We start from the raw sequence: 22344 nt of genomic DNA, 5'->3' as shown, positions 1-22344 counted from the left end.
GGGGGGTAAGTTATGGTTGAACGCTTCATTTTAATATTGTTATAAACTTTGTATCTATATAAATAATTTTAGTGGAATTATTTGTATTATTAATTTTATAATGTAAAATTTTTATCATGTCTTATTAATGAAATACAAAAGGTAACTGGTAAAGGTATGAAAGATTAAAACTGGTAGAAAAATAAGGTTACAGGGTGTATGCCAAGCCATGTCAAGCAAACTAAGGTCCATGTCAAGCTGGTGATGGTTTTGGTGACTAATTTTTTGTCAACAAATTTGGTAAGAAATGCCTACCGCTTCAGACACGTTAGTTCAATCTCTAAATAACTGTATCTGGCCCTATGTACACGCACTCCAGCAATTTCGTGAGATCGAAGGTACTGGAAATTTTCACAGTGGCTAGGGTTAAACTATATAAAGACAGAGACAGAGTATTAGTTTACAGTTCAGAGTACTGAAAGATCTCCATATCTAACATTCTTAGTAGTTTGAAGTGGTAACTATTGATTATGCTATGCCATAGTGAGAAGAACTGCACGAGTACTTTTATGAAAAGTTCAAGAAATGTAAAGTATTACTTTTGGGAAAATACATTTTATCAAGCTATTATTTTATAAGTTCTTGTATGCATTCAATCCATTACGAATCTGTACACACATAGAAATATCATTAAGTAATATCCCTTTTGATTTACTAGTGTGTAATATTCTTTATAATTCTGTTACATCTTGTACGTCAAAAGCATTTTTATACAAAGAATTAACTTTTCAAACACTAAATAAATGTTAATATTTAAGTGCATTTTTATTACTTCATGATTATAATTGTTATACCAAATTTAATAAATAAAAGTGGGCTTAAAGTATTTTTCATTTTTAATTTATGGAAATAATGGGGCAGTTTAGCTATATGACAATATCTGAAGCTTGCCATTCTTTTCTGAAACATCAATTCTATAAAATGCTATGAATAATATCTTTTTTAAAAAAATGCGTATTGATTAGAACTTTCAATTTTGCATATCACTGCTTATAATTTAATCAATCAAAAGAAGTTTCTTCCTAAAATGGTGTTTTACTTTTATTTACATACAAACTTAAATACTTTGTTTTTCACCTTGCACATGACCCCTCATATTTCTAGAAATATAATCTCAAATTTAACACTTAAAATATAACAGCATAGAAATTTAAAATAGATTTTGAAGATCAGTTACACAAACATATACTTTATCTCATTCGAAGACATAAGTGTAGCATTTCAATTTAATGTAACAACTATCAAAATTTAAAATTGTTACTTTAAAAAAAACACTTAAGGTATATAATAAAATAATACATACTTATGCCACAAAGCATCTTGAAGTAAGATTTCTTCCATGTTTACATAATTAAAACTGTTTAAACCAAAATTTAAACTGTTTTCTTCATCCATTATCTGGGAAAGGGAGAATCAAAATGAAAATTGCAAATAATGATGACTCTGAAGAAAAATATTTGTAAAACTTTGCAGACTACTTACTCTTTCACAGCAATTCATGGATATTTATATAAAAATCTTCACAACAAATATATCATTTCTATTCAGGCGAAATTAAATAACCAAAACCAGAATTCAATGCTATCAAATTTAAACAGCTTTATTTGGTAATTTCTTTAATAAAAGACTGAAATACTTATAAAAATGGGGAACAAAATGTAATGCTTTTCATGAGTCCAGCTGCTAATTAATAATAATAAAGAATTTCAATTATAAATCTCTCTTAGTTTGTTAATCAGTAAGAAGCAAACTAAATTTGAAAGAAAGATTAAATATCTTATTCTTCACTGAACAGTGCATATGGAAGATTAAAAATATTTTATGTTACACAGTGACAAGACATTTCTTTAAAACTGCTGAGATTTTAAAATTAAATTTGGAAGACAAACATCTTACTCTTTGCTGAATAGCAACATATTTCTTTTCGATCACAGAGTTTTCTAATTAATTTTGAAATATGAATATTTTATACTTTGCAAAGTGGCAACTCACTGCTTTTAAATCGCTGAGTTCGTTGATAAATAACTCATTAAATTCATGAAAAATATGAAATAAATAAAAATTAAAGCTTTGAGATGCACGACTTCAGGTGGCCAACTAAGTGCATTCAAAAAGTGATGCCTTAGCATGCCTCCATTTTTAATGCAGATTCTTCATTATTTAATAATCGAAATAAAATCAGAATTGAATGCCAACAAAATTAAATCATTTCTAAAATGCCAGTTTTATTTTCTACCACTCACTTTTTACATTTTAGAATGTTTTTCTTGATTCACTCAAGGGATTTTGATACTAGTTTTTTCAATGCTTCAATAGACCTTGCTCAATCTAAACGATTCCAGTAATTCAACTTGATGAATCACTATTTCATCATTAAATTTTTACTTAAATCATAAACTGCATGCCTCGAAAATAGAGCAAAGAAAACATAAAAGAAGAAAATTAATCTGATCTGAAGTGGGAATATATGAATTGAAAAAAAATTATGCCACATATTCCACTCATTTGAATAAGGATGATAATTCTGAATTTGGACTTTGATTTTCATGTTAACTGATACAAAAAGTTAAACCAAATGATTATTCTGTACTGATGCATATTATATACATGGTATTAGAAATATTTTTTAAAACTGCAATAAGCAATGCAGATGTTCAAAAAATTATCAGTTTCAACATATGGTATAAAAAGTACAATGAAGTATATCAAACATACTGTTAGGCAATAAAAACATGCATTAAACTATGAAGTAGGTCTTATTTTTTAATAATTTTTTTAGGTAATTGAAATTATAATTTGAAAAACATAGTAACATTCTGAGCCCTGGTTATCTATCAGGATATTTGGAATTTAAAGACCTTATCTCCAGAATAATACCTGCCAGACAGCCCAGATGAAAAATGCTTTGATAGCTTAATGTAATATAATGCCTCTCAAGAAACTGGAAAACACTGCTGATAATAGTAACATTAAAACTAATTTTAAGAAGCTAAACTAAGTATTCGTCAACTGGAGAAAAGAGAAACTGACGTTTACTATTTATAAAAGGATCAAATGTTTGCATCAAATAGCATGAATATTCAAACAGCATCACAATCTACAATCAGATCTGAATACAAATACATAATATGGAAAGTTCTTTCTTATTTAGATGGTACTAAATTATAAACATATTGCAAAATCTCCCCAATTTTCAAATTTGCATAAATATCTTCATTCAAAATAAGAAATTAACAAAACAAACTACTTAAAAAAAAAGATACTTTCCAACAGAATTTTCAACAGTTATACTAAATACTGATGGTATAACTTTTGTTTTACAAAAGTAAAGTACAATTGGAAGTCTTAAAATCATCTAATTGTACTTTAGCAAAAACAACAGTAGACTGTTAAAAAATAACACCTTTAAATAAGATTACATAAAAGCTCACCACAATGCTTTCAAAACCAGTAGCATTATATCATCTAAACATGTCAATCACAACCAAGAAATCTTAACATAAATGGTATCATAATTAAAAAAGATACCAATCTCACTAACCACTTTAAATATATTGGGAAAAAACAAGTACTGGAACACAATAACGGATCATCTAAAACAATATCTCAATTTTTAATATGACAAATTTATAATGTTCCTCTTTTTCAACGAGATATTCAAATGCAGTTCCTAAATATTACACAGGAATATTTCTTCCTTACTCAACATTAAAGAAAATATAAATAATCATCATCTATAACCTGTTATCTATCAGACAGGCTCAGGATTTCATTCTCATTAATGAAAGTTCCCCACTGACAATTGTCCAAAGGACTATAGATTCCATCAAGAAATAACGAAACAATTCTTTCATCATGTTGTATACAACAAACCATTTTCATGCCCACCTGATGCACATATATTCCTCCAAGTAGCTTTACTGTGTAAATTAAAGCACTTACTTGTCTTAAAAAATACAAGCAATTTCACTTATTCATGTGTTTTTTTTTTAATTTACACATTTTTTTATTTCACTTTTTGTAATTAGAATAATAGCTATGCCATTATCCACTATACACACACCAAGATATTTATAGCCACAAGCATAGAAATTCCTGATTAAACTTTCATTGAAAATGAATAAGGGACCAGATGTTTAGTGGCGAGTTCATAACCATGTTTGTTTATACTGAATCTTAGTGACTAGGGAAAGTGGAGAATAACTTTTGCCAAAAAGTTAACATAATTCTGCATGGGTAACCATCAGGTTAAACATTGTTACTTCAAACCACAAAAGATACAACCTGCTTTTTTTTCAAAAGCTTAACACAGTAGCCATCATTTAATGTGATTATGTTTGTCCAATGTTTTGATAACATTAAATGATGAAAAAAAAAAAAAAAAAAAAAAAAAAAAAAACTTCAAATCAACAATAGAATTTAACTAATATCATTATACAATTAGAAACATAAACACTTATTTTCACATTAACTAGAAAAAATTCGCTACTAGTAGATTGTCTGCCAGCATTATGCAAGAGTTTATTTATGAACTGCATCTAATGTTTTAGAAATTATTTAGACAGATACTGTATCCCTAATCTTAATACTCAGAGGGCATTCCTTATTTATATGGAATTCACATATTTCATCTTTACATTCTTCAGAAAGTTTATTATATGATGTGCTTGGATTTGTTTCAGAAAGTCCATGACAGATATCTTTTGTCTGAAGACTGGAGACCTGTGTTTTATCTTTCTCAAAACTGACAGACTTATTAAAAATTCGTGCCAAACTAAACAAAAGGCCGTTTTTTTTACCCATGTTAAATAGTTGAGTAAAACAAAAACTAAGCAGTTTACTGACTTGATCTTTTACTTTATAGCTTTATTCAGTATATTGGTAATTTTTTTAATTTATTTTCACCGTACCTGGAGAATTTACTTTAGTTTCAAAAATTCATTTCAGAACATTTTGATGATATTAACCAAATTGTTCTTTACATTAAGCAGTGTATTTTCCTTGTTTGCATATACCAATATTCAAAATAAATTTAAAAAATTGCCAAATGACTGAATAATGTCTCCAAGAAAGGATTAAGTCGACAAACTGCTTGGTTTTTATTTTAGTCAACTATTTAAAATTGAGTCTCCCTCTCCAATAAAAGCTACCTTTTGTGCAGTTTGGGATGGATTTTTAAAAAGTCTGTTGATTTCAGGAATGATCATACACAGGTGGGCCGACCTTAGATGGGCAAGACTTGGGTATTTCAATAGCAATATCTGAATCATCAAATTAAACAGTATCTACTGTTCATTCCTTAAAGAGTATTTTATTGTTCTCATATTTATTCAATTTAAATATTTATGAAAAATAATTCTCTTAAACTTTTAAAGAAAAAGTGAGAAGAAAATTACTGAATTTTCTAGGCTAGTGTACATATGAGCTAGTATTCTGAATGCTGAAAGATCATATGTAAAAATACTGAATAGTGTCCTGATGGCAAAGAAAATGACTCAGCTATTACATCTAACATCATACCATTTCAAATTTTTAGTAAATTTAATATCAATTTTTAAACTTTTAATGCTACTTTTACCACCAATCTTTTAAATCAGCAGCTTGTTTACTTTTAAAGCAACTACTATTCAACTTCTTCATATTTACCTATCACGTCTTCTCTCCTTCTTAACAGTGCTACTTGTGCCTGCCACCTTTTTTCTAGACAGTGAAAAATCTCATTAGATCATCATTCAATATAGGCAAATAGTGAAAACAAATATTTGGGAAACTGCTTTCAGTTATGGAAACTCTCGCTACTTTTATTATGAAAATTAGTTAATTAAAATATGTGACCTATTACTTTTAGTTTTTTTTTTTTTTTTTTTTTTTTTGATGGCAGCACTAAAATTGGCTCTTGGTCTAAGTTTTTCTTTTAATGCTATTTTATTGTTTGAATTTACAACTAATGTTTTAATGGCACCATCTAAGAAATAAAAAACTAAAAGTGGCAGATCACATACATGATTACTGAAAACTTTATTGAATATTTTAAATTATGATTTATTACAATCTGAACACACAAAGACTGCTCATATGAACATGCATTTCCTTTTAATAAATAAAATATAAAAAAGGGAGACATTAAAGTCATATATAAAGAAGATATTTTTAAAAAAATTCGTTTTTTCATTAAAAAAATTGGGAAGATCAAATTCACAGACCATACGACTTTTGACAGAAGAATATAAATACGAGACTTTAGAAAATAAAATTACATTAATCCAAAATGAAAATTTAAAATTATTAGACAGTAAATTTGAGCATTTTTTTAAATTATCTCATTTTAAGTAATGATTTGAAAAAATTTAGAATACAGGTTATACAGTTTTTTTTTTTTTTTCTCTTTCCTTCAGTAAGTTTGACAAAATTTCGAATTATGTCTTATTAGTTGAAAAAACACATACATATCAAACTGGAAGAGAAATACAAATTTAAAATTAAAATTAGGCAGAAAGAAAGGCGTTAAGCTAGTGAAGATTTTAAATAAAATTATACACTTTGAGACATAGTCAACTTCAGGAGCAAAAAGGTTTTGCAAAGTTGGGAGAAGCAACAGCCATTTTTATAGGGAATGGAATGCATGAAGCAAAGCAAAAATGAGTATGGTACTCTCTGAAGAAAATAATGAAACATGAAAAAACAAAGATACTAGAATTTTGAAAATGTTGGGGGAAACTTTATTGGAATTAATACTATTTACTTTGAAAGACAGTAAATAAAAGAAAGACAGCATTATATTTATTTTTGCTTTGCTCCACCCATTATTTTCCATACAAAATGATTGTCCCACCAAACTAACAGTTTTGTTCCCAAAAAGAAGATATTAATTCTCTGAAAACGACAAAATTTCATTCAAAATCTACAAGGAGCTGAGGCTGCTTTTTAGCCTAATTTGAAATATATATATATATATATTTCAAATTTCCATGGTCTCTTTATAAGTTTAAATCCCAGTAAAAGACAGTAACTTTTTATTATTTGCATTCAACTACTTTTAAGGGAAAAATATTACAAATTAATTACTGATATTTCTAGATAAAGCTGGAAAATGCTTTGCACAAGTTGACTTACAAATAAGCACATAAGACATATTTAGAATGTGTGGGAGGAGGAAGACAAAAAAACAATTATTACTCCCAGTTCATATTTTTAAGATATGTATTTCATCTTGCTGACAAGAAGTTTAACTTTGTTCTTCAACAGATTTTTAGACATTTTAAATTAGAACAAAAAAAGAAAAAAAAAAAAAATCTTAAGACTGATGTAAATTTTGAATAAATTTATCTAATCTTAAATCTACCCCAAACTGAAATTGCTTTCTTCTTCCAAATTTTAAATCCTACATGAACTTTCTCTCTTTCAACTGGATCTGTATATGTTTGAAATAAGTCTGTTTCTTTGCTATTCAGCATGACATGACTTCAGGAAATTCATAATTAATTTTGTCTTGAAATATTAAAATTATTAAAAGGGAAAAAAATACGCTAAGAAATGTACACAAAATAATAATCATTACTTCTCTTCTTATCTCATAAATCAGGAATCTAAAACAGAACCATCTCTTGGTTAAAGAATATATCACAAATGATCCTGTATGCAATAAACTGGGGACCTCAAACTTTCTTCGCCATATTGTTGTCACTAATGACAGATAAATTAAATTCACATGAGAGCAAATTATAAGTTTTCAAATGGTTTGGTTTATTTAATCATGGCAAAGCACACTACGGCTATCTGCCTAAGGGGAGGGATGCCTTTGTAGAGGACTTTCTAAGAGAAACTGGCTCGTATACATGTTACACATAGGGAAAACCCCGAAAACACCCATGCAGCCAGCCTGTTTGTGGGATTCGAACCCAGGAGGAAAAATTACTAGTGTTCAGCGACTTTACCGCTCTGCCGCAGTTCTCATTTTTATCCCATAACACTTAAGAGTTAAAATAACACATCGAATAACAATTATTGCAGGCAGTAAGGTAACAAAAATCAACGTAATATTCGTAAAATTGCTAGACTAGTTTCAAAGGTTTAAATACAGAACCTTTTTCAGTAGCAGAAGCACAAATGAGAAAGAGAAGCCTGTGTGCAGACAAAAACAATGAAAGGAAAGCAGTCAAGCTACTAACACTATCTACTGATGAAAAATTAAACCAGGTATGAAATAATTTCCTTAAAAGCTGAGAGTAAAGGAAGATTAAAATTGATATTAACTAGAGCTGAAAGATTTTTATGAAAGTGAAAAGTCTCCAGGAAATACAATTTTTTAATAGAATATGCTTTCGGAATGCTTTTAAAAGCTGAAAAATGAAAACTATGAAATTCCGATCAATAGTGGATTTATAAATTTCTTTCTACCCAACATGTGTCGCATGTTCCTAAGTGTCAAATTTAAGGCTGTCTTATTCTCTGACTAATACAAATTAATCCAAACTAGCAAGGAATCCTGTATGTAATACAGGCGTTTGTATACAAAATGGGATCTTTAAGTATGAAAGCATCTACCAACAGAAGGGAAGGAAAAAAAAAAGACTCTAAAGTTAAATTTCTATAAAATACGTGCAATTTTATAGCTCATTGATGGAAAGAAAGATATAACAGAATTCTCATAATCTTTTAAAATGAGAAAGTGCTTTTTGAAGCACTGAGAATTTAAGTGCTTAGTTAATAACGTTAAGTTTTTAAGTAGTTTACTACTTGACCAAATAATTGATTTTTAGAAGTTCTCAGAAAACGAAGGAATAAAATGAAGAATTAACTTCTGTTTAGACAGATGGCAAAATCTGAGGTATACTGGAAGGCAAACAGATGAAGATTTACAGTATACAACAGTACTTGTAAATCTCTAAAATTTGGGTATGTTGCATGTGACCAAGATGTTGAAGAATGAAAGGGAATTGGATGTCTCAAGTTCCAAAGTGAACTGAATAGCAGGATTAATGGAATTAATTATTAACGAATTTGACTGACCCTGGAATTCATTATTAACTATACTGCTTTTCAGTTATGAATTATGATACTGCTATTCAGTTTGCTATGAAACTTGACACATCAAATTCCTTTCTGCTCCTTGACATCTTGGTCACATGCAATATATTCAACTTCAGCACTACTGCATATCGTAAACCTTCATAAGTTTGCCTTCCACCACACTTTAAATCATGTATTTCGACTAAAAAGAGTTAGCTTCATTTTATTACTTTGTTTTTTCAGCACTTCCATTCTGCCCCTCCATGTCAGCTCTTGACCGCGAAGAAAACTACTTAAATGTAGTTGCTATTGATAGAGGCTTTTCACCTAATATTGTTAACCAAACAGTTAAAAAATTCTTATCTCAGCATATCAAAAAGCTCTTAATTTTTTTGTCAACCCTTTCTTTCCATCAATTTAGTCATAAAATTGCACATATTTTACAGAAATTCAACTTTTGCATCATTTTCTCTTCTATTAATTAAATTCACAGTTCTGTACTAAAAGACCCTATTATAGATATGAATTTCTGGCGTACATACAAGATTCCTTGCCAGTGTAGTTTAATTTACATTGGTCAAACTAAGAGAGCCCTAAAATTTAATGCTAAGGAACATGAAGCATATGTTAGGAAAAAAGATACCTAAATCCTCAGCTGCCCCATATTGTTAGTCAGAAAAATTGAATTTCTCATTTTTTAGCAGCTAAAACTATTCAAAAAAATTTTTTTTTTCCTGTTTGTGAATTAGATTTTTTTAGAGGTGTTTGACATTCACATAAGTTTTCCAAGTCTAATTAAGGATCACAATTCCAATCCATCTTTACCCTCAGCTTTTAAGAAAATAATAATTATTTTCAGTTTTCATCTATAGATGGCACCAGCAGCTTGACTAACTTCCTCTGATAGTTATTACTCAAGCACAAGAAGCTTCTCTTTTATCATTTGCCCTTCTGCAGCTTTCTCTGTTTAAACTTTCAAAACTAGTCCCAGAAATTTACAAATACTATGCTGATTTTTGTTCCCTTACTACCACTAATAACCACATAACAATCTTTAAAAAATAAGATAATGTTAAAAATTGGATAAGCTGGCAATGAATGAAAACTTATATAATTTTAAACCACATGGCATCTAACAGCATAATGAAGTTCATTGTAAGATATATAGACAATTTTTGCATTCTTTATTTTCCCCTTCCATTTTTTTTTCAAAATTTCCTTCTGTGTATTCTGTTAGAACAAAATGCTTCATACAAATATTTAGAATCCAAGCCGCACGTAAAGAAAGTTTGCCAGTGAAGTACCAAATTACCACAAAATACTAACTTTAATTTGTAATAGCTCTTAAATTTCCTTTTTAATTTAGTAATATCACTTTTCAATTCTAAAAGCAGTAACTGCTTACAAATAACCTCTTTAAGTTGCTATTTCAAAATTAAAACCAAGACATGATTCTTCCACAACACTAATAACACAGGCATCTTTATAACATTTCAGCCAATAACGATTCCAAATTTGCAAACTGAGACTTACAATTAATTAATCAAAATAAAACTAAAGCAGAAAAAAATATTTCTAACTTAGGCTTTCATTTAGTGTCTCTGTTGCTTTTCTACTGTTAATTTTCTATCACTTGCTTCCTGCATAAATTTATTTATTTATTTATTGCTACATAATTTTGGAGGTAAATTGTTGTTCTACGTAATAAAATAAAAAGGCGCAGGGCCTGTCGCATCGTACAGCAGCACCACAGGTCCGGGGTTCAATCCCCAGGCTGGGCAAGGTCAATTCAGCCTTTTATCCCTTGATTTCCATCCCTTGGGTAGATAAAATGAGTACCAAGTTAGCTTGGGGACTAAACACTGGGAGTCCTGTGACAAGTTGACCACTTGTTCAGGGCATATGCTTACACACCCCGGGGCCTACGGTCAAGAAAGCAGATTTCGGGGCACTGCTGGTCTTGGCCCACTAGGGCTGTTGCATCACTCAGTTTAGTTTAATAAAACAAAAAGCCAATTCTAGCTTCCGAGTGCATGCCATTTTTTCCCTGGGAAACAAATCCTTAAATGGAAGTTGAGACTATTACGAAATAAATACCCTCCTACCTACATGTTAAGGGCTTATTCTCCAGGTATATTAATCAATTTCTGAAAGTGGGTAAATTTTTCATTCTAATGCTAGTTCTTCTCAATGACCAAATGAAGTAACCAAATGAAGGGAATAAAAAGGATCATTTGTTACATTTTTTCCCCAAGCTAAGCCTTGGATTCGAGGGATATTTTTCATTACATTCCACTTGATAACTAGAATTATATTTGCAGGGAATCATGTTCAGAATGTTGGACTCTTGTCTCTGCTTTCACACCTACATATTCTCCATTAAAATTTTTTCCAGACTGTTACTGTTTATAGCATGTTCTCTATTCTATCAATAGATGAGAACACAGAAAGTGCTCATGCTTTACACATTTATTTTTTCTACTTGTGTGCTACAAAAAGAATAGTTTTTGTTTCTACCATCCTTTAAAGTATTGCATATTCAGACTTTAAATTAATATTAAATACTGTAGCTTTAAGAGTTTAAATTCAGTCACAGCTTGGTTGAGGTAGTACTATAAGGAAATCTTTTTTGGAAAGTTTTTCATTTTCTTAGTATTAAAAGTTTAAGGTTCGCATAACTGGGGACCACACATATTTTGAGTTTTGTTTAAATGACAATTTGATTTAGAAGTGAGAATTCTTTTATTCATTAATTTGTTATTACTTTTGAAAGTCGGATCTGCATTTAATGTATCTTAGACATATTTTGGTTTTTAGAGTAGTCAACTTTGCAGTAGTATTTTATTCATTTCCTCTTTTTTCCGAGTGATCGAATACTTAACAGAAAAATTCGGGATGCATTTGAGATTCAATCTTTCGGTTTTAAAGTTTTTATTGAACATTGTATTGAATTTTTTATCAGTTTCTGACCTCAAATGATTCAGAAGAGCGAAACAAATTTGAGATGCATTAAACGACTTTTCTGAAATTTTAATTCATTTTCCCCTGATGAGTTCTGAATTAGGGTTTCAGAGGTTTCAGACAAAGGAGTCAAAAAATTAATGAAATTTACAGAAAAATGAACATAACAGAAAAGGAATTCAATCAACTTCAACCCCATTTCATCAGAAGGAGGAACACTGAAATCAAACTCATATCTACAAAAAAATTATTAAAAATTTGGGACACTTTTCACCAATGAAGCCAAACTGGCAAACCTATACGTCACTATCGCAACGATTTTATTCATAATTTAGATTGTGTTCTAATGAAAGTGCTCTAAGTTTTTAATTACTTTTTGTGGATTTTAATTTTTTCGCTAAAGTTTTATAATTTCACTTATGTTTTAAATTCTTAGGATTATATGTTATCTGTTTAAAGATAAAATCAGAGAATTCTCTTTATTTAAGGTACAGGATTTTAATTAGAACTTAATTTGTTTTTTCCTTACTTTGGCGCAGGGACAATTTTCAGGTTTATAATTAGAATACACTAATTCTGGCTACATTGGCTGGTTCATTGGCTAATTCTGGCTACAGAAAAGCATGGATTTTTGTGGAGGAGAGATTTCAGTTGATTTCAGTGTTCCTTCTAATGATGAAGTGGCATTGAATTTTATTAAATTTCTCTTCTATGGTGTTCGTTTTTCTTTAAATTTCATTTCAATTTTTTTAATTGGAATATTGCTTGTTTCAAAAGTTTTGGTTTTAACAATTTTTTTTTATTTCTTTATTGCATTTATAGGATTATTTGAAAATTCTTAATTACGAATTTCAATTTTTGGTCCTTAGCAAAAAATTAGTTCTAAATTTCTTACTTTATGTCTTTACTGATAGTTTTTCAGCAGCTTAATACTAGGCATGTTTATATTTTGCTTTTTAAAAAAAATTTTTTTGTGTGTTATATATATAATATATTTTTTGATGGAGATATAAACTGGCAAGAAGCATGCAAATTCTTTAATGAATTAAATACCTGAAGAAATTGCAGCAGTGAAGAGTAAGGTTGGACGTGACAGAAGTAGAGGCCAAATTGTAATGCCTGAAGCATAATCTTTGGATTTGCATCATTAGCATTTTATGCAAGAATGATGCAAGGAGGATAAATTCTGATATGATGCAGTTTACAGAAAGCATTTATTATAACAATTTACAATTTTTAAGACAGAATGGAGAAATAATAAAATGGAGAGCTAACGACAACATAAATTATAATTAGAAGTTTGATTTACATATCTTTTAACTTATATATTTAACCGTGAAAGACCGAAATTGAAGAATGTCGACTTTCACCGGACAATATCAACATTCACCAAATACGTCGGTGAAAGATTGAATATTTCACTACATTCTTGTATATTCGGACCCTCGACGGTGTATGTCGACAATCACAGATAGGCTCTGGTGAAAGTCGAAAAGAGAGGTCATAAAGTGCCATAATAGTTTAAGTTGTTGCAATAAATAAGATTTGAATCACATAATTTAGTAAGTTTTTTATTACTGTTATTTTATTTTCTCATTTAGAACGTACTGTATAATTAAGTAAGTTTTTAACTTCTATTATTTTCCTTTCTCATTTTGAATGTATTTTGTGTTTTAGGTTCTCATGTTCTTAAGTTCTTATTTCAAGTCTCAAGTGCGTTTATTCGTGACTGAATTACGGAGAAGAAAATATAATATTGTTATATGTTCAACATTCACCATTAGTACATGGTGAATGTCGACATTGACTGGTGTAAGTCAGAAATAAGAGTATTTGGAAAATATTTCGGACATACACCAAGAGACTATGTGAATGTTGACATTCACCAGTGAAAGTCGACATTCTCCAGATTTCGGTGTTTCACCGTAACATATACACTCATTAATTAGTTCAAAGAATTCCAATACAAACAATGCTTATGTGCCTTACATGTACCACATTATAGTGAAAAATCCCATATGAGGATTATTAAACCAATTTCGCACAGTGAATTTTAATCGAAAATATTGCACTATCACATACTATACATTCTGAAGAAATGTTCTTTAATTTTCCTATTGTGAAACTAATGCTGTGCAATATAAACAACAAAAAGATCATGTTTAACATAAAAAATTACTAAAAATAAAATAGGTTGCAGACCAGAATTCCATTGAACTCAGTCTGATTTATCAAAAGCTTCGATAATACTGAAAAAGGAGTTTCAACAAAATGGCATCAGCAATATATTTTCATCTATTTGAGCTAATTCTTAACAGCGAATTTCTATAAGCATTTACTACTGAATGTTATTAAATCCAGTCAAAATCAAGGTTGAGGAGAATGACAAATAAATTCAATATGCTTTTACTATTTCACATTTCAACTACTTGAATGAAACAAATTCGACAAATTTAATTTTTAATAGGTTAAAGAAAACTAACTTCTCCCATATAAATTAATGATCTTCCGTTTCTCAATTTGTTTTACTTACAGGGGGAAATTTATATTCAGAAACCAAGATATGGGTGCGTACAAAGCTAAACAAAATAATATATTACTAAAAACTTACCGAAACAGAGCAACTTATCAATATTTTATGCAAGGTTAAATAAATTGAAATAATATAATTATAAATTGCAATTTCTATAAACTAAAAATATTTTTAAAAAAAATTTACATGAAACAAATGCATTTATTTCTTAGCAAAAACAACATTAACTAATAATTATTCTATGAATAATTCCATTGAATTACAATCTTTGTTGGCAACTAAAAAGTACATCTACAAATTATTTCATCACACAGGAATATTTTACGATTTTTCTGCAAATTATGAAATTTTATACATATTTTGACAACCCCAATAGCTAATTTTATGCTCATATACAGTGTGTTGTCTGGAAACATTTTCCCCATAAGGTAGCTATAGTAGTGCACACAGTTTTATTATATAAATTTTTTTAGAACACATTGTGGTACCTAAACAATGCATACTTTAAATAAAACTTACCAAAATAATCAAATGTTTACATAGGAATTTTATGGTGAAAAAACAAAGATTATTTTAAAATTTTTAATTCTGTAATGATAAAAGGGTTGCAGATGCACACAAAATGCCATGCCTGATGATTAAGAACAATAATAATAATAATAATAATATACTTCATAAAACTTTATCTGGGGATGATTCAATTCAAGTAGCAATGGAAACCAACAAAGTAATGATGACAAAAGCACCGAATAAAGCTGACCATCCTGTAACTGTATGTAAACTCACTCAGAGCTTAAATTCATAAAAAAACTATCAATAATGACCATTTGAAAAAGCTTTTTGTTTGGATTCCACATGAAATAAAAAATTTATTTAACATGTCCTCATATGCGATTTGTTTTTGAAGAAACAAAATGATCTATTTTGAATGGCAGACAATTAGTCATAAAAATAGATTTTTTACAATAACACTAAAAGCAAGAGATCATATCAAAGTATGATGAGGCAGCTCATACACTGGTGTATGAAATTAAGATAATTTTTCATATTTGATCTACGATCTCCAGAACAACTGAACATATTTTAAAAAAAGTTGGGGTGAACACAGGTTGATATAATACAAACAAAATAAACATTCAACAGTTATAATCGACACACATGTTCGTGTGTAACACTCATGGGAGTCTGAAGGTGTGAAACAGCGGTGGCAGAAGACACAAAAGAAATGTATTAATAGGGGATATGGTCCCCTCTTACAGCCATAAGGCCTCGCAATGTGATGTCATACTGGAAACAAAGCAGTTTATCAGTGCCTGTGGCAATTGGTCCCACTCATTCAGCAATGCTGTTTTCAGTTCCTGGATGATTCTTTGAGGGGGTTGCAAGTTGCAATTGCCCTCCCCGGAGCGTCCTAGATATGCTCTGTAGGGTTGAGTTCTGGAGACCTGACTGGCCTATCCATTCGGCAAATATCCTCACTCTCGAGAAATTCGTCGACCAGAAGAGCTCTATGTGCCCTCAAGTTATCATCTCTTAAGATGAACTTGGGGACCCCTGCACCCTGGAAAAGGCAAACATAGGGCTATACCTCACACCACTCACAGAGCTTCTGTCAAAGACATGGAGAGGTGTACGGCCATCCAACATGATGCCTGCCTAGATCATTACACCACCACTGTTATAATTGTTGATTTTGCGGATATTGGAGGGTAGGTAGCGGGTCCCTGGCTCTCTTCATATGAGAGTACGGCAAGAATTGGTGTTGAGGCTAAAACGGGACTCATCAGTGAATAGAACGGTAGCCCATTGCTCTGTACTCCAATCACTACGCTGCCTGCACCATGCTAATCGGACTCTCCTGTCCGTAGACGTGAGCAGGATGCAAACAGCTGATCTTCTGGCAAACAACCCTCTCTCATTCAGTCTTTTGGAAACAGTCACCCTTGTTACACGGGTTCCTGTGACTGCATACAGGTCCCGAGAGAGCTGAGAAGCTGTAGCCCTTCTGTTACGCCTCGCTAAAACGACAAAATAGCAATCTTCTCTAGCCGTCGTGGCTCTTGGACGACCTTGCCCACGCTTTCTCTCAATGGATCCAGTGTCCTGGAACTGTTTCCATAGGTTACACATGACGCTGAGCATTAAATTAAACTCTCTGCATATCTGGACTTGTGATTAGCTGCCTCTAGCCTTCCCACAATTTGCCACCTCCTTCCATCTTCCAAACGTTGGTGGTTACTCACTTTTACTGCTCTGATGTGAATTTAACCAACTGCTGTAAGATAACGCCGCCGAGGTGTGCTAGCGAACGCAATTCATCTACCCTCCAGACGCTTATAAAGCCTGTCTTTATGGTGGCTCCGCCTACACACACGTGTAGGCTTATGTATTTGCCGTACAAGATTTGCATTTTTATCTAGAAGCAGTGGTTTTTTTTCCCTTCAGTTCAGTTGCTTTCATGCAATTCGATAAAATATGCAAATTCTCTTAATTTATTTCACCAGTGTATAACATCAAAAGCAATTTATCAGAAGGTCATGTTATCTATTATGTAGTATTATAAGAAAACTGCCTGTTTTGAATATGTGGGAAAAGGATGAAAAATGCCATTTTAGTACATGCTTTCAATAAATAACAAAAGTGAAATATGCTTTACAACAGAAATATCTAGAATTGATGAATCATAAATAATATACTGTATTGCACTATAATGCCAAATCATATAAGTCTTCAGAAACTCCAGAAGCTAGATCTGTAGCATTTATTTCATGCTCTGCAAATCTCCACGTCAGATTTCAGATAAGCTACAACTCTGTCTTGAAAAAAATTTTTTTTTGAAGAAACTGATAAATTCTGTGAAATCATAAAGCTGTTTAGAAGATGGCTATTGACTATTAAACAAAACTGTCAACACTTAACTGATAAAAGCTACCTATTTTGATAAGAACTACATTTTAATTCGATAGAAACCGAAAATAGATTTCAGCCAATCCAACTGAAAAAAGAAAAGGTAGGTTACCTATAAGGGATACATAATTTAGGATTTATGCATATAATTTTAAATAATCTAAACATGCAAGAACAAAGAAATTATGAATTATACTAGGAAAAAAAGCTGAAGGGGAGAAAGTTAAACAAAAAATTTCTCAAATCTTAGATTTACAAAAACAAAAATGCAAATATTTGAATGGAGAAAAAATAAAACAACTTCTTTAATATCTAAATATATCTAATTTTGTTTACCTTTATGAAAATTATCTTTTTTTGAATGTCTTAATGCGAATGTCAACTGTAAATAAACTTAGAACAAAATAGACAAAAACTACCTTTTCATGAAATTTTCTTATTGCATCCTATTTTTTTTTTTTTTTTCCTTACAAAAAAATCTTTCATGTAAAATCTTCAGATATTTTCTGTAATACGACAAAACTTGTGAAATAATTTCCCAGGAAAGATATATATTTTGGCCTCAGTTAACACAGTTAAATGAGTTGTTTCCTGTAACAGTTTTCTTGATGTCTATCAAAAGTTCCTTAACATATGTCATTTTATTTTGTTCTTTGTTTACTGAAATAACCTCACAGATATATTTCTAATATTGAAAAAAACTTTTATTATAGCTAAAATAAACTAAAGATAAAGGCTTGTTTTTTTTTTTTTTTTTGCAGGAAGTTTGAAGTTAACAAATTAATCTCTCTAGAAAAAAAATTATTGGCATTGTCCTATAACAAGAAAGATCCAAATTTTCTTTCAAAATAAAATACTAAGAGAATTGATACTAACAAAAAGCATGACTATCATATGTATTAAACTACAAAATTCTTTTGTAAATACAGAATGTAGCTGAACAGTAACTGGTGTTTGTAGCATATGAAGGAAATTCAACATGAATGTTACTTAAAAATTAAGGTGTTATTTTGTAGTTCATTTCCAAGTTATGAGGTGCTATGCATCTGCAAAGTTATTAATTTTTAAGGCCCTTTAAATCACGCAGAGTTTGAGTAAAATCATCAAGTCGAAGGAAATATGCTTTACTAGCTAGTGAAAAAGATAACTATAAGTCTGGTTCATTAATTCCTAAACTTAATTCATGCTATATGCTTGTCTGCAGACAAAATATAAATAAGAAAGTAAGTAAATTATGATAATAAATGGAAAAAAAATTATGTTGATATTAATTTCAATAAAAATTTAATGACATTACTTATCCACCTCTTAGTAAATGCATTTCTTTTCTGCAAAATTTATTAAAATATAGTGAATCAGATTTCTCAGAAACTTTCAAAACTTTGTTTATTTCATGACTACTTCCATCCACATTATTACACATCTTTTAAGCTCAGTCTTTCCATTCCTAAGAATATTTAATCTGCTCAAAAGATGGAGATTAAATATTACTCACACCTGTCAATTAATTCATATGTTTACATAGAATACTTTTTGTTCCTGAGAAGAGATTTATGGCATCCCTTGAAGTACATAAAACCTCATTTTTACTAAAAATTACACCAAATTATAATAACATTTTGACAATAACTAATAAAATTTAAACACTTTGTATTCTACTAACAAAATCAAACCAAACAATATACATAGGTTAATTAATTAAAAATTTAATATGAATTGAAAAAATTAAAATATTATAGACATTTCATTAGTAAAATCAAAACAAAGTTTTAATTAATATAGAGATGAATTACAATAAACTAAAACTTAAAGGAACAAGTAGGGGGCGAATTTCAGCAAATTAGACTCAAGATATTATATGCATATACATGCATTTGAAGAAATACAGAAATTACTGCATACTTTAATACCGAATATTATTTTGATACATAAATATTGTAACATAGTTAAAATTAAGAAATTCATACTGCATGAATAAATTCATAAGTGCATTTTTTGATTCTGATGTTACAATAAATGAAATTTAAAAAAAGGGTGGAATGACATAAGCCATACACATCTGGTTAAAAAAACAGCTCATACTACTTTGAAAGTATTAATTATTAAAATGTATTTATGCCTTTAATATTTTCAATATTTCTTTTTTCTGAAGAAAATTTATCGAATTTCTTATAAAAGAACAAAGTGCACATCGTCAAGCAACTTTGTTTTGTTTCACTCAAAACTTTTGGTAACATTAGGTGAAAATCAAAAAATAATCTTTTAGACAGTACACAAAATTTATGGAAAATGACACTTTAAAGCTAGAGTTTATATTAAGTAAAATAAATAAAAATAATTATTTATAAATTATATATATTATATAAATTAATAGAATTAAATATTATTACATAAAAATAAAATTGTCAAGTTAAAAAAATCATACGTAATTACTTCTGTAGCTATCACAAATTATGCAAGAATTACACAGTGCTTCAGATTATTTCAGTATGTTTCAATTTTCTATTATTTTTTAGTTATGCCATCGCTACTGATTTCCATTATGAATACATTTATATAATAATTATCTTTCCATTAATACATAACAAAGTCCGAAATCTGGACGTCCATTATTCGGAATGATCTAAAATCCAGACTTCAAAGCCACAAACTTTTTTTTTTCCTTTATTAATGCTTTAACACATGCACATTTGATTTTTCCTTCCGTAATAAAACATGTGAAGATTTTAACTTAAAAATTCCGATTCTTAATTTCACTTAGGCACTAAATAAAATACCTTGTTATGGAAAAACAATCATGTAAGCATAAATTCGTGAGATTAATAATTTGGCTCCATAGCTGAGTATCTACTTGGCATACATCTGAAATCGAAACATTCACCTATTTTATATCCCTGATGCAGACCTGGTAAGTCATTATTATATTTTGCTTTCATCACTGCATGTTTATCAATATGTGACAGCTTCAGTAATAACTCATGCTGTAATATCTAAACTTTTTTTTATATTAGTAATTGAATACCAAGAGTATGGCAACCTTCAATGCTAACATTATGATTGGCGATGATTATAGATTTTTAAATGCTCTAAAAAATGTTGATGCGGAAAAATTCAACAAAAATTTCTTTTCATATGCTAAAAATAGATTTTGTTAATGAAACTCGTAGGCCAAAAGATTACATGTAGTTCTATTTTAATTAAGTATAACTGATATGTTATTCACCATAAACCCAGAAGTGGCAGCAAATTATGGCCACACCGGACGGCAGAATTTAGGGAAGACACAATTTTTCAAATTTGGGGAAGCATTGAGTAGCAAAATTAATGGATGATAAGTTTTTATGATTTAGGGAAAGCATTGGGATCCAAAGTTTAGGGACGGTGAAAATTTAGAACTTTGGAAAGCGCTTTGTAGCAGAATTTAGGACCCTTCGAGATTACATCAGGCGGTAAGATATCTAGCGCCGGCTCTTGATAAGCCTTAAGGATATGGGCAAATTTATTTATTCAAAACTCGGATAAGCCTCAAGCATGTGCAAAAAATAGACATAAGTATAATAAATAACTAAATTAATACAATTCAGGATTAACTGCTTCATTGCACAATAGAAGCAAGACAAAATTTAGCTGGAAGACTTGTCTTTCATCGCCAATCTTGTGTGTGTGATTATGGCAAAGCCTCGAGGGCTATCTGCCTAAGGGGAGGAATGCCTTCGTGGAGGGCTTTCTAAGGGAAACTAGCTTGTATACACGTTACACATGGAGAAAACACCCATGCAGCCAGCCCGTTCACGGGATTCGAACCTTTGACTGAACTACCAGTGTTCAGTGACTTTACCGCTCAGCTGCTGGTAGGCCCCGCCAATTTTGTGATACCCAGCCGATAATGTATAATAGACGTTATTTAGATAGGCTAAAATTATCATTACTGATTCTAAGGCATTTCAATTAATGTAGCAGACTGCGCTGTTCCTTGATCTTCTAATTTGATTAAGCTTATTTTTGGCAAACTGTTATTATTATGGCAATTTTATAAAAACTAAGCTTGAACTTTCGATTATGTCAAAAAGAGTTTCTAATTCTGGAGTTGTCAAAGGATCTACAAAGCGAAACCATGTTTTGATGTCCATGGAACAAAAAATTGAATTGCTGCCAAAAAAAAAAAAAAAAAAAAAAAAAAAGGATAAAGCCATATCAGTCTCAAAATTATGTGAGAAGTATGGCATTGGAAAGTCCACTGTATATGACACAAGAAAGAAGAAAAAGGAACTTTCTGAATTTTTTGTAGAATCATCTTAAACAACTTACATTGAAAGAAATGTTTAATAAAGTAAACAAATAAATATTAAGCTTTTTTTTTTGTAAATTTTGATACCCCTTAGATCACAATTGTTCTTTATTTCATAAATTATGATTTCATATTTTTAATTGTATATAATCTGCATGCCATCTTACCAGATTTAAATTAATGATCTATTATCCGGAAAAATCCCAAATCCGGAATTGCCGAAGCACCGACCAGTCCGGATTTCGGACTTTGTACTGTATAAGAAAATTACTTGGGTGATTTTTTTAAGACACAAAAAATATTAATGTATAGACATCTTCCACTACATGCTATTATCATAAAATAAATTTTTGTACTTACGTATTTTTCTATCAACCCTTTTTGACAACTAAATGTTGGCAAATACCACAATTTTGCTCTAATAACAGATAAAAGCAGAATAACAACAGAATCATAAGAACATTGCTTCAACTTTAGATAACTTCGATCCTTAAAAAAACCAATTTAGTTTTTCTAAGAGATAAAAGTTAACTGTTATTTCTATTTTCTAATCTTCCCTATTGAAGGAAATGGTTAAAATTTGGGACCTGCCTTCTACAGAGCAGTC

General features: G+C 30.0%; 1 protein-coding gene across 2 annotated transcripts in view; it reads right to left on the bottom strand.

Annotated features, from left to right (window-relative positions):
- LOC118186724 (cellular tumor antigen p53-like) overlaps positions 1–22344 on the bottom strand; it is a 128309-nt gene that overhangs the window by 59776 nt on the left and 46189 nt on the right. Inside the window, exons 2-3 of one of the 2 annotated variants that reach the window (XM_085814925.1) lie at positions 5686–5739; positions 1343–1437 (exon numbers count right to left, since the gene is read on the bottom strand). In XM_085814925.1, coding sequence (XP_085671051.1) covers positions 1343–1434 — 92 coding nt within the window. In that variant the 5' untranslated portion in view covers positions 1435–1437; positions 5686–5739. The remainder of the gene's footprint in view (positions 1–1342; positions 1438–5685; positions 5740–22344) is intronic. The other variant, XM_085814926.1, reaches the window with a different exon arrangement.

The sequence above is a fragment of the Stegodyphus dumicola genome, chromosome 4, assembly GCF_044657685.1.
Source record: "Stegodyphus dumicola isolate Sdum_Otavi_A_Nest chromosome 4, ASM4465768v1".
Taxonomy (NCBI): Eukaryota; Metazoa; Arthropoda; class Arachnida; order Araneae; family Eresidae; genus Stegodyphus; species Stegodyphus dumicola.
Note: the sequence above shows the minus strand (reverse complement) of the source record. Positions and strands in the feature narration are given on the sequence as shown.